At 48.1% G+C, this 12335-nt stretch overlaps 1 protein-coding gene across 4 annotated transcripts in view; it reads right to left on the reverse strand.

Annotated features, from left to right (window-relative positions):
* Positions 1-12335, reverse strand: part of LARP4B (La ribonucleoprotein 4B) — a 639242-nt gene that overhangs the window by 163873 nt on the left and 463034 nt on the right. For all 4 annotated transcript variants that reach the window (XM_078663295.1, XM_078663296.1, XM_078663294.1 and 1 more), the window contains one exon: positions 10163-10327. In XM_078663295.1, the coding sequence (XP_078519421.1) occupies positions 10163-10327 (165 nt within the window). The remainder of the gene's footprint in view (positions 1-10162; positions 10328-12335) is intronic.

Raw genomic sequence — 12335 nt, forward strand, 5'->3', positions numbered from 1 at the left:
GAATGACTTGTGCCCGGTCGCTCCTTATCCTGTTGAGCACTCTGGGCAGAAGTGGTATAGGCGGAAAGGAGTATAGGAGGCCTGTGCTCCACTCGCAATGAAAAGCGTCGCCAAGCAAGAGCTGCCTTGAAAACTCCAACATGCAGAACTGCTGACATTGTGCGATCTCTTCTGAGGCGAACAGATGTAACCAAGGCTCTCCCCACCGCAGAAAGAGACCTTGCGCCACCTCCGGATGGAGAAACCACTCGTGATCCGCAAGATACTTTCGGCTGAGCTTGTCCGCCCTGGTGTTCAGAGAACCGGCCAGGTGTTGAACCACCAGGGAAATGCCCTGTTCCAGACAAGTTCAGAGACACAGGGCCTCTTGACACAGGGTTCACAACCCCACTCTGCCTTGCTTGTTGCAGTACCACCTGCCGCTCGTGTTGTCGGTGAACACTTGAACTAGCCTCCCCTTGATGGACAGCAAGAAGACGTTTAGTGCCAGTCTGATCGCTCTAAGCTCTAACAGGTTTATATGGAGCGGAGCCTCTGACGTCCACCTCCCCCAGATTGCCGTATCATCCCAGAAGGGACGCCACTGCGAGATCTGGGTGGGTCGGCCCTTGATCCAATCGCGGTCTGGTAGCCACCACTGCAGGTCTTTTGCAGTACCCATCGAAATCTGAACCAGGTTGGTGAGATTCCTTCGATACTGTGCCCATTGGAACTTTAGGTCCCACTGCAGAGCCCGCATGTGCCACAGTGCATGGTTCACTAGCAGGATGCAAGAGGCCATGAGGCCCAACAGCCTCAGTCATTCTCACCGAAATCCAGGCTAGAGGCTGAAACATCGGTATCATAGCCTGAATATCCTGGACTCACGGTTCGGGAGGACAAGCCCGAAACTGCACTGTGTCCAGAACAGCTCCAATGAAAGAGAGCGTCTGAGGGGTCAGGTGTGACTTCAGCACGTTAATAGGGAACCCCCAGCGAATGCAGGAGGTTCGCTGTAGTCTGAAGATGGGCTATGACTAGGGCAAGCCCGTCTTCAACAACCAGTTGTCTAGACAGGGAAAGACTGAAACCCCTGATCTCTGCAGATGGGCTGCAACCACTGCCATCACCTTCGTGAACCCCCGAGGGGCACTGGTGAGACCGAAGGGAAGTTCGACAAATTGAAAGTGCTTGTGGACCACCGTAAACCGCAGGTAGCGACGAAGGGCAGGCAGGACGGGGTTATTAAAATAGGCGTCCTGCAAGTCCAACGCTATATAGTAACCTGTATTATATTTATCTTGTTACTTTCTCCTTAGCTGCTCAGAAAGTGTTAATGTAATGCATGGAATGTTTGTGTGATGGACATGAATGGAATGTTTGGGTGCCTGGATACCCGAGTGACAGTTGAAGTATGGGCTGAGCAGCAGGCTGACTGCTTCTGGTGGGGCTGCTTCTACAACTTGTATCTGCAAATTAATAAATCTACTTTAAACTACATCCTGGCCACGGACTTCGTTACTACATGCTACCATCCAGTCTCCTGGATCCATGGCAGACAGCACCTGAGCTAGGGTGAGCATCTTGAACTTCTCTTTTTTGAGGAAGTAGTTGAGAGCTCTGAGATCTAAGATGGGACGAAGGCTTCTGCCCTTCTTTGGGTCCAGGAAATAGCAGTAATAAAAATGGTAGCCTACTTCTAACCTGGGAACCCTCTCTAGCAGTGCAAGGTGATCCTCCATCAGCCGATCGTGAACTGGAGGCATGAATGGAGGAGTAGTCTCGAAGGGAAAGAAGTATCCCCTTCGGACTATTTGCAACACCCACCTGTCCGACGTGATGTCCTGCCAGTAGTGGAGATGATGGCGTACTCTGTCACTAACTGGCTGTAAATGATCCTGGAGGATTGCACTAGGAAGGTTTTGAGCTGCAGGAGGGGATTGCGGCTTGGCTCGACTTCTGGCTTCCCGACCTGCGGAATCAGGGTGAACTGCGTCCACGGCCCACAGAGGTTGCTGAGCTTGCAGGCCATCTGGCCAGAATAGGGTTGGCACAGTTGGTAGCCCCTTCCATAACCACGAAAGAAGCGAAAAGCAGATGCCGGGCAGGAAGCTGAGGTGAGGCCCAAGGACATGGCTGTGGCCTGCGAGTCCTTGAAACGCTGAAGGCAGCATCTGCCTGGTCTCCGAAGAGACAAGAGCCATCGAAGGGCATGTCCAGAGATTAACTTGGACATCCCTGAAAATCCAGACTTTCTCAGCCAGGAGTGGTGACGGGCGTCCACCATTGTGGAAATCACTCTGCCCAGCGAGCCTGTCGTGTCCAAGCTACATCGGATGGCAAACTTTGCTGAGACTCTCCCGTTGGATTTTGCTTGGGAGAGTAGAGCCCAATCCTCCTCGGAGACCTGGGCAGCACCTGTGCAACCGAGTCACATATAGAATGGGAATAAAGGCCCAAAAGACATGCGGTGTTCACCGTCCGCAATCCAAGACTGGCGGAAGAAAAACATTTATTTCCAAAATCCTCCAGTCTCCTGGATTCCGGGGGTGCGGAAGAGAAGTCACCACGGAAAGTGAAAGCTTGGACCACCAAGCTTTGTGGGGTGGGTGGTGAGGAAAAGAGGGCTGCTCAGCACAGAGCGATGGCGGTGCTCAATCTTCCTATTCACAGGATGTGCTGAGCTTGGACCAGGTACCCAGAAGGACGTCTATTAAGACCTCATTAAAAGGCAGCAAGGGTCCTGAGCTGAAGACCCCAGGCTGCAGGAACCGAGTCAAAAAGCTAGTCTAGATTGCTAGCGGCATGTCCAGGGTCTCCGCAGCACCACGCACCACCATAGCAAATGATGCCCGAGGCTTCTTGAGGCCCGATGATCTCTGGAGTGCAGCGCCAACAAGCCTTGGCAACAGCAAGTCAACGCAGTGCTCAGAGGTTTGGTCCCAGCAGTTCCGGCGAAGGATATTGGCATCAAAATTGCAGAGAGGACAGGTCACGCCCAAGGGAGTTGCAGAACCACCACCTGTGTTGTGGAGCCTTTCGAAGTCCGTGGGAAGTTAGAAGCAGCAGATCAGTCAGCTTCATTGCGGTGCCTGCAGATGCAGGAGAGTGACCCCTTCACTTCAAAGGAGGTTACTTCAGGTCTCCTTGATGCTCACAGGTCTGTTGAAGATCCTGGAAGAAGCACAGACACAAATGATGATGAAGACTTGAAGAAAAGCGAGATCAGGAGCAGTAGTCTCGATTCCAGGTGAAGTCCAGCGAGGTCCAAGCGTCCAGACGGTCGAAGAGTGACGTTTCAGGCTTTAGTCTTGTCCTGTGACGAATCTAAAGACCCATCCACAGGTAAGCCCTTAGATACCCTAAGGAAAGGGTTGAAACAACTCAGGGGTCCCTCCCAGAGGAGGGGATGGACATAGGGGAGGATACTCTCATATCCTTTGTCTAGTTTCATGCCAGAGTGGGAGCCAAGCGCTCCCTGAGCTGGATCAAATTGGAGTACGCAAGGAGGCCACCAAATTTGCCCTTCAAAGCAGTCTGGTGGCACTGGCAAGCATCCCCCACCCCCGCCCAATACACTAAGTCCTGTCTGGGAGGTGGTCACACCTCCCAGTGGCAGGAAACCCATTGTTCTACCTTCTCCCTGCTCAAGCTAGGCTCAACAGCAGCAGGGCAGAATCATGTCCGTGGTCGGCAGCAGCACTAGCTTGCTGTCAGACCCTGAAAGGATGTAAATGGGAGTACCTCGGATCATACTTCCAACTCTAGAATCGGTGTTGGGGTATGATTCCAACCTGTTTCATACCAAACATGAAAAGGTTCGGAGCAGCCACTATATAGTTAGCCATCACTTGATGTCAGACGGCCACTATATGTATCAAAATTACGGACCGTACCTACAAAAGCTGGAGAATCAACTCTGGGGTTTGTAGGGGTGTTCTGCTCATGCAGGGGCACCCACACACTTATAACCCAGCACCCTGCCTTCAGGATTGAAAGGTCTGTATTAGGCGTGACTAATAGGTTTTTAAGAGTTGTGACCTCAGATATAAGAAAACGTTCATCTGTCATATGGGGTTCTAGCACCAGCTTACACAGGCTGCAATGCCCGGCCTGCAGTCACAGTTTGTTGGTCTCTCATGGGCTGGCATAATACATGCTGCAGTCTATGGGAGACCCCTGGTGTACGGGTGCCCCGAGTACCTCAGTACCATATACTAGGGACTTATAGTGGTACACCAGTAGCCAATTGTGGAGGTACCGAAGTACTTACCATATCAAATTTAGGAAGGAAGCACAGTGACTGGGGTCCTGATTAGCAACATCCCAGTAAGACTAGTAAAAAACCCAGATATGATCTAGCCGTGGATTCCTTACGGACCCACCTTACTCCCTGCACTGCAGACAGGTTTCAAGGGTCAGGGCTTATCCCTTTCAGGGCCCGAGTTGTTCAGAAACACACCAATGTCTGTGCATGTCATGGCTCTGTGCTCCTGGTGTGAAAACGATACAGAAAAGGGGGTGGTGATGAACAGAGTGTCTGAATTAAGCAGACCACTCTTACCCAGTCCAAAGATCAGGGCTTGATCCATCACCGTTATTTATCTCACTGCCCCATCCCAGCTCAGAACCTGGCTATATGCAAATTAGTCTGTCCCTGGCCCAGTGCATCATGGGAACAGGGCAGACCAAACTACCAAGCCAATTCTTCACCAGAAAGGAGACAAGCTACCGGGGACCGGTTTCTGGCATTTCAGCCTCTTCGGCCCGGCTTGCTTGAATCCTGATGGACTGGTGTGAAAAGTCACGAAATTTACAGACGTCAGCGCACTGGGGTGGTACCTATATAGGTGACGCGGACGACACCAACGCCACCTACAGGCACCCAGAGGTATTGCTTAGAAGAAAATTCTTTCAGATGCAGTCTGGCGTCTGGAAAATTCAAAGGTAGGTAATCTGCGGCTAGTTGTCTCTATCAGATATCCTGTTTTCTTCGGCACATTTATCGTTCTTAGAAGTATGGCCATGACAAAGGCCATATGAGAGCCAGGCAATCTGAAGACATACCACTCAAAAAATGGTGGCAGCTAAAGTTCTACTTACTTTCAATTCAGAACACAGCTAGTAGTCATCTTATTCTCAACTTAAGACATTTGTGGTGTGTACTGTTAACTACACACCAAACAGGCTGTGGACAGACAGCTTCTTTAAAACTGATAAAACATTCAACCGCGGGCTTTATGTGAAACAGCTATTGTCAGGAGTATTTTTATACACCATTAAGAACTGTTCGATATTTGGTGTCACAATGTATCCGAGGTAGTCACTGGGCTCTAAAAGTGACTCCCAAACCCTCCTCCTGTTGGTGAGAAGGTTCTCAAGATTGCTCCTATTTCAATACTGACAGGAAGTAACCCACCATGAGGATCCAACTGCTATGTATCATCCAGCGACAGCCAATAACACCTCCCCCAAATTAAACTTGTTCTTTACTGAAAGCTTTCAGTCAGACAATACATGAGGAGAAGCAAATCATTAGGACAACAGATATCTTTTAAAACATCACTCCCAGTACGTGCACTGAAAGCTTTCTTTGCTGAGAAACTTTCTACAAAGCCCCAAAGTAACTTTCACAACCAGTCAGATTCCCATGTTTAAGCCATCCACGGCCACTGCCTTGACCCTCTGGCCCCGAAGATCACTGTTAGAACTGGAATGTCCACTGAATGGTATACAGATATGATTCAATGCCCTACATGCCTGATTATGTGCATTTGGTATCCTAATGTATTTTGGTCTTAAAGTTGGATTAATCTAAGCATGTGTGCAGAGGACTATACCTGCCCTCGAAGATTCGCAGTCCAGGAACAAAACCGGGTGGGGCGCACTAAGCATGCCCTCATAGAACCTTGTGGAAATAAAGCATGAAGAGGTGCTGGCAGCATAAAGTGTTTTTTAAAATAATAGTGTGACTAGTTAATGAGAATATAGCCTATGCCGCCCTCTTGTGTCATGTTCTACAGTTCTGTATAGGCCCAGAATCCTGCGCTGGGTTCCCGCGTGTAAGTTGCATGCGTGTGTTTGAATGGTTCATGTAACACATGTGCACTAGTAGAGCTCTGGGTTTAGGCGAGCCTGAGTATTGAAAGCAGTGGGGTCCATTTTTTATGTCCCTGGCTTAACATGACAGGATGGTGGATGATGACAGTTTCCCTGGACTGTGGAAGTGGATTGCCTCCATTCCTGTGGCTGGTTCATGAGGAATTTTGTTGGGAACTGGCTGACCGATTATTTCTTACTGAACACTACTGTTTGGTGGATGGAAGAGGTGAGGTCTGGGACTACACTTTCGGTTGTGAGGACGCTTCTATGTCAGGCCTCCACTTTTTTCTATCCCTGGTTGTCACTTCAGAGAAGCTTATGACAGCCGGGTGCAGAAACACTACACTTCCTAGTGCCAGTGTTGTGGGTTCTCCAGTCTGGAGACAGCCCCAGTGCTAATGACTGATGGAAGCATCACTCTAAACAAAGTCTGCATCTGGAGAGCAGTCTAAGAATGAAAACTGAAAAGAGAACCACCCAAAACTGGTTCTGTCGTTTAGGACAGTGGATACATATTCTCAGACTAGAAGTTTCATATAAAAGTGGGACTCAAACCACCCCACTTCGCTTCAGTTCAAAGTCCTTCATGACCAGGGAAAAGAGGGTTCTTTAGAGTACTCGAAGCTCTGCTGAGTGACCTGGGCAGGTGTTTGCCAAACAGCCAGTTCTGCTAGAAGAGATGATGATCTGCCTCAAGAGAAGCTACTTATCTGTTGAGAGGTAAGTAGTCTGCATGAACATGCAGGAGATGACACATCCCAGGAGGAGAGAGGTTCAGTACCTGAAATACGCACTTTCTGCTAGAAGAGATGAGGATCTGCCTCAAGAGAAGCTACTTATCTGTTGAGAGGTAAGTAGTCTGCATGAACATGCAGGAGGTGACACTTCCCAGGAGGAGAGAGGTTCAGTGTGTTCCAGGGACTGAGGACATCCACAGAGAGTCGACTACCTGACAGCATGCTAGCAGTGGCCCTCGCTGTAGTGCGTTCCCCTCGTTTCTCCTAACTAGTCCCTGGCAGGAACCTTTTCAAGTATCTCTTCTCATCAGGCTGGTTAGGGCTGCATCGGCAATGGTTACTGTATTCACTAAGCAGGCTGTCACGTTTACCAAGATTCAGCCTGTGTCTCACCTACCCAGCTGCCCTGGAACCATCTTTTGCCCTGGCCACAAACTGCAGGAGGGCAGCAGTGCCATCAGATACAGTCTGGAGAAGCAAGAGAGGATTATTCCATATCCACCATACTACCACGGATAAAAACTGAAAGAAACCCTGAACTGTGTGTGCATTTGATTTGTGTGGGAAATTAAAACTGCACAAGATTCATGCTTTTACCTGACTATTGGCGGGAGAGGGAGACCATCAAAGAGACACCTGGGTGGAATTACCTCAAAGGAAACTGACTGGAGTAGGGACATAAGGGGATAACTGTGCCCATGATTACTGCCCTGTACACTAAGTTGGACTTTGTGGGGCTTGGAACTGCTATGTGATTAATAAGTACTTTTGTTTTCCTAAAAGATAAGTATTGGCTTAGACACTTAAGTTACAGTGTCGGTTGACTTATTGTTAAGCTCAGGTACCAAACAATATCACCATGAAGAGCCTGTGACTGCGTGCCCTTGCTATCCAGAGTAAAGTGTTGAAGGGTTATACTTGGCCCAGTTTGCAGAGCCATAGAAGGACGGGCCCTTTGACACTAGTGGCAAATGACCTCTACCACCATAATCAAAACCCAGTAGCCCCTGTCGACCCTATGGCCTCATTGAAAAGGGTCGGACACAGCGGAGTTTGTCGACCGAGCGGCCTTGTTGGACTCTCAAAATGGCGACCGGCCCCGGGTGTCCTGGCCGGGCCTGGGCGAGCGCTGGGGGCCCGCCGCATGACCCGGGCGCCGGACACTGTAAAGGTTTTTCTACACTTAATGAGATCCTGGACGCCTTGCTCTCCTGGCGACTCTGTACAACCGCGCCTGTTATGGCTTCGGAGGTGATTCCTCACGACGGGCCTCTGGGGCCCCCACGGCTGACTGCGACTTCGCCGCCGCGGGGTGCGGCTGGAATTATCCTGGCGGGATTGGCTCCGGTCACGACCGCGTCTGCGGATGTGTGGGACTTAATGGCGCCTCCTCCTCCTGCGCTCTCTCCTTTTTCTCGGGCCCGGGAGCTGGATTTTGTTTGGCCGGACCTTCATGACTCTCCCGCTTCCTTTCGGCCGCCGCTGCCCGGCGATGTCTCCTGTTCTGGCCCAGATGGGTCGGTTTCTCTGGACATATCCTTGGACTTGTGCCTGCATCGTTTGCTCCACTTAGTGACTTTCCTGGATCTTCCGTGTCTCATTTCCCGTTCCTTTTCTGGACTGCCGTCGGATCTTCCTGCTGTCTGTCTCCTGTTCTTCGTGGCCTGGTCCTCGTTGGATCGGGAAGTTTCCACTTTGGACAAACAAGGACAGGGCTGATGTATGCCTGAGTCTGTGTGCGGTAGTCTTGCACTGATTTGGAGGGTCAACATGTCCCGGTATGGTTCTGTGTGACTGGCTAGTGCTCCTGGACTTTACCCGATGATTTTTGGCTTCCCGGGTACCTGGTTCTTCATTCAGGCGGGTGATGGGGTACGTTTACTTCTGTCTCCCGGCCCTCCCCCGTATATGTGTGTGTGTGTGTGTCTCCCATCCCCTGTTCCCTTCCCTCCCTTCCCATTTTTGTCTTTTGATTCCGACTTCACTTTGCTCCGCTATATTTCGGGTTCTATTTAGGGCGACAGGCACGCTGCCGGGGGGTTGGCCGTAGCCTTCTGCAGGGGTGCAGGGTGGGCTTTCGGGGTGGGCTGGGGGGGTCTGTCTGCATTGGGGGGTCTTTTTCCTCCCTTATTTTCCCTTTTTTGTTCTATGGCTCTTGTGTGTTCACTTTTTCGGGACTCCGTTTCCGCCTGTGTCCCCCTGGGGAGTTTCTGTGACTTTTGTAATCCGGTGGGTGTCTGATTGTGGCTCGCTGGGTTATTCGGTATCGATTTTTGATACGTTGCTGGCCGGATTCTATTATCCTGTTTTATCTCCTGGGGGTGCATGGTTTGGTGGGAGTCCCTTCTTTTATCCCTTTTTCTCTCTCCCCCTTTTTCCTCCTTTATGAGGGTCCTTTTATTTCTGTCGGGGTGCGTTTCGTATTGTTTTTACACTGCGGGCCCTTTGATCATGCCTCCTCACTTTGGGTGGGGGCGGTGATGGATGGGCGCGGTTTGATTATTGCCATTCTCGTTTCCTTATATTCCGAATTTGTTTCTATTTTGGATAGCGATGTTTGTATGGCTTCTTTTCATTCTGTGTTCCTAAGATGGCGGCTTGCCGCGGCCCCTCCTCCCTGGTTGTTTCCTACACGGCCCGTTGTTCTCCTGTACCCCGCCCCGCATTAGAAAATTAACCTTCTATTATCCTGTTCTTTCTGATTGCTCGATGTCTTTTATTGTTTTACCTATGCTCCTGATATCGTATCCTGTACAGAACTTATTTTCAGTTATGATGTTTTCTACCATGTGGTGGCCAGCCCTGGTGGGTTGTAGGCCCGTATTTGCGAGCTTCATTGTACAATAAAGGTTTTAAAAAAAAAAAAAAAAAAAAAGGGTCTGACAATCATACTGCAACTGGCTATGGATTTCTGTGATACCAGCATTTGCAATCATAACAAAGTGACATGGAGTGTGGGCCAGTCTTCAAAATTCAATGCATGAACTTAATATAGCACACAAGTACCGATGGCCTTGAGATAATTATCTAGAGGTTTAAAAAAATCTAAACATAACCAATGTACTTGAATGACTAGTCACACATAAACCAGCAATTTGAAGTCCCTGCATCTGCAGCAGAGAAATTGGTGGTAAGAGTATATGCTAGTTGGTGCCTTTTATATATTGTAATATAAAGTGATTCACACAAATTCTGGGAAATGTTCACAAAATAAAGATTCCAAGTTGCAAAATTGTCTTGTAGGATATTTTATAGTAGTATCTGGATAACAAAAACGACTGTTTTTCTAGCAAGTAGCCAGTCATTATGAAGCAATGAACAAATGTTTAATGGAGGCTACTTGCCTTCTCTTTTGAAGATCCTAGTGTAACACTGGACAATCTGCTTTCAAACATATCTTCCGTCTTTAAAATGCCTGCAGCCCCAGGTAACGGAGGGAAGCTTGACAATCCCAATTCAAAGCTAGGAGATGGTGGCCTTGGAGGTGGAGGAGACTGCGTTTGCCCTCTCTAACAGATGAAGCAAAGAAAAACTTTAAGCAGACAAACTAAAAATACAACACTTTTTTGCACTAGGCATTAACATGAGAAAGAAAGATAAGCTATTTTCAATACATACTTTTGATAATAAAGAAAACAAATTTCTTTTTAATTAAATCTCACCTGAAACTATTACTGAAGCGAAAATATGAAAAATGTAGGGATCTGATGAAACAGTTGAAAATTGGCTAACAAGTTAACATATATACCTCCTATACCAGCACTACAGTTAAACAGTTAGCAGCTACATTGGTGGGGCAGCAAATAAACTGATCAGCAATATTCAATGAAGAAAGAATAATGTGTTTAGTGCACACCTCACTCCTCCAATCTTCCGAATAAGATCCGCAATGTAAAGGGTTAAGTACAAGAATTAGCATTATTATTTATTATTGGCCAGGGAAGGGGAGATCCAGGTCTCTGTAGGTAGGCCAAAAGTATAGGCATAAGACTAACATTCTAGGGATAATACATACAGGATAACAGTGCAGTAATCATTAAATACATATATTCAATTGTAATCCCATGTATCCAGAAGTAACAAATATATGCAAGTAAGTAAGGATTAGGTTAAAATGACAAGTCAATGTAGGAAATAAGATTTATATATTTGCGATTATCCAGACTAATATTATAAAGAGAGAGCCCAAACTTTTGAGGCGGGTAAGCTCCGGAACCACAGAGCCAACCGGAACACCCAATACAGCGTTGGAAAGGAGAGTATCAGCAGATGGACATAGGCTATACACCAGAAGGGAAAAATAAAGTTTGGGAAAAAGTAGTCTGTTGTTGGCGTGTGCGTTGTGCTGGGAGCGTGTGCATAGAGCGATGGGCGCGCCATTCGTCAAAACCCAACCCTGCCAAAAGCCAACCCTGCTGAATTATACAGCTTGCGGTGGGCAAGGCATTCGTCAAAACCCAACCCTGCTGAATGATACCGCTTGCGAGAAGCGTTGTGCTGGGGGCGTGTGCATAGAGCGATGGGGGGCATATGCATACATCGATGGGCGCGGCATTCCTCAAAACAAACAAACATGGATTCCACCGCTTGCGAGAAGCGGAAGTTGCATTAGACGCGAGAGTTGCATTTGGCATTGTTGGCCGTTGACGTCATGTGGTGCGCATAAGTGGTGCTACAGCGGACATACTCGTTCGCGGCTGCCGCTTCGCCTGGAGCGGACACACACGTTCGCATATTGCGGCAGGGACAACAAACAGAAAAGCACACGCTCACCTTCAGAGGTACCGAACGAGGGCTTCTGAGCAGACGCACAGGCAAGTTTTGAAATAAATTTGCCTTGCCTATTACAACCATTGCAGACATTCTATTTCATCCCTGGACAACGTCGGGGCGGGCAGCTAGTAAAGAATAAAAAAGCTACAGATCCACTTGTTTCAAGTAAACCTGCATGACAGGTAACAGATCTGTGCATACAATTTTGCTCTTCTAGATGAGATGAACACAAATGTAATCTCATAAAATATGGGGGAACGGGGAAGGGAGCCAGCGAAGTAGTGGTGTTGTGGTTGAATGATTTGTATCATGGTGCAATATCAATGACAGCTCTCACTGTTTGGTGCATGGCCCTTTTTTATTTTTCTCCATGGCATCTGTATCATGGTTTATGCTTGAATATATAAATACAGTTAAAAAAAATGTTTGAGGGTCAGGGTGACACGTGTGTGTGTGCGTGTGTTGGTTCTCCATATTGTGGGTAATGTAGCCCCTACAGAATATTCTCAGAATAAGCATTCAAGACATATCTGGCCCAGCATCATGCGAAATAGAAATCAGCTTTAAAACCAACAGAAAAACAAGTATTCAAAATAAAAAAATCGGGTAGACACGGTCATGGTTTCTTGAATTTTTCTACAGAGCACACCTAACAAATATCAGTTAATCTATACATGAGGTATAATTAAGAACAGCAACTGCCCTCCATAACTTGGGTCACACATATACTGGCTATGTGGTCTG

Source organism: Lissotriton helveticus, chromosome 10 (genome assembly GCF_964261635.1).
Source record: "Lissotriton helveticus chromosome 10, aLisHel1.1, whole genome shotgun sequence".
Taxonomy (NCBI): Eukaryota; Metazoa; Chordata; class Amphibia; order Caudata; family Salamandridae; genus Lissotriton; species Lissotriton helveticus.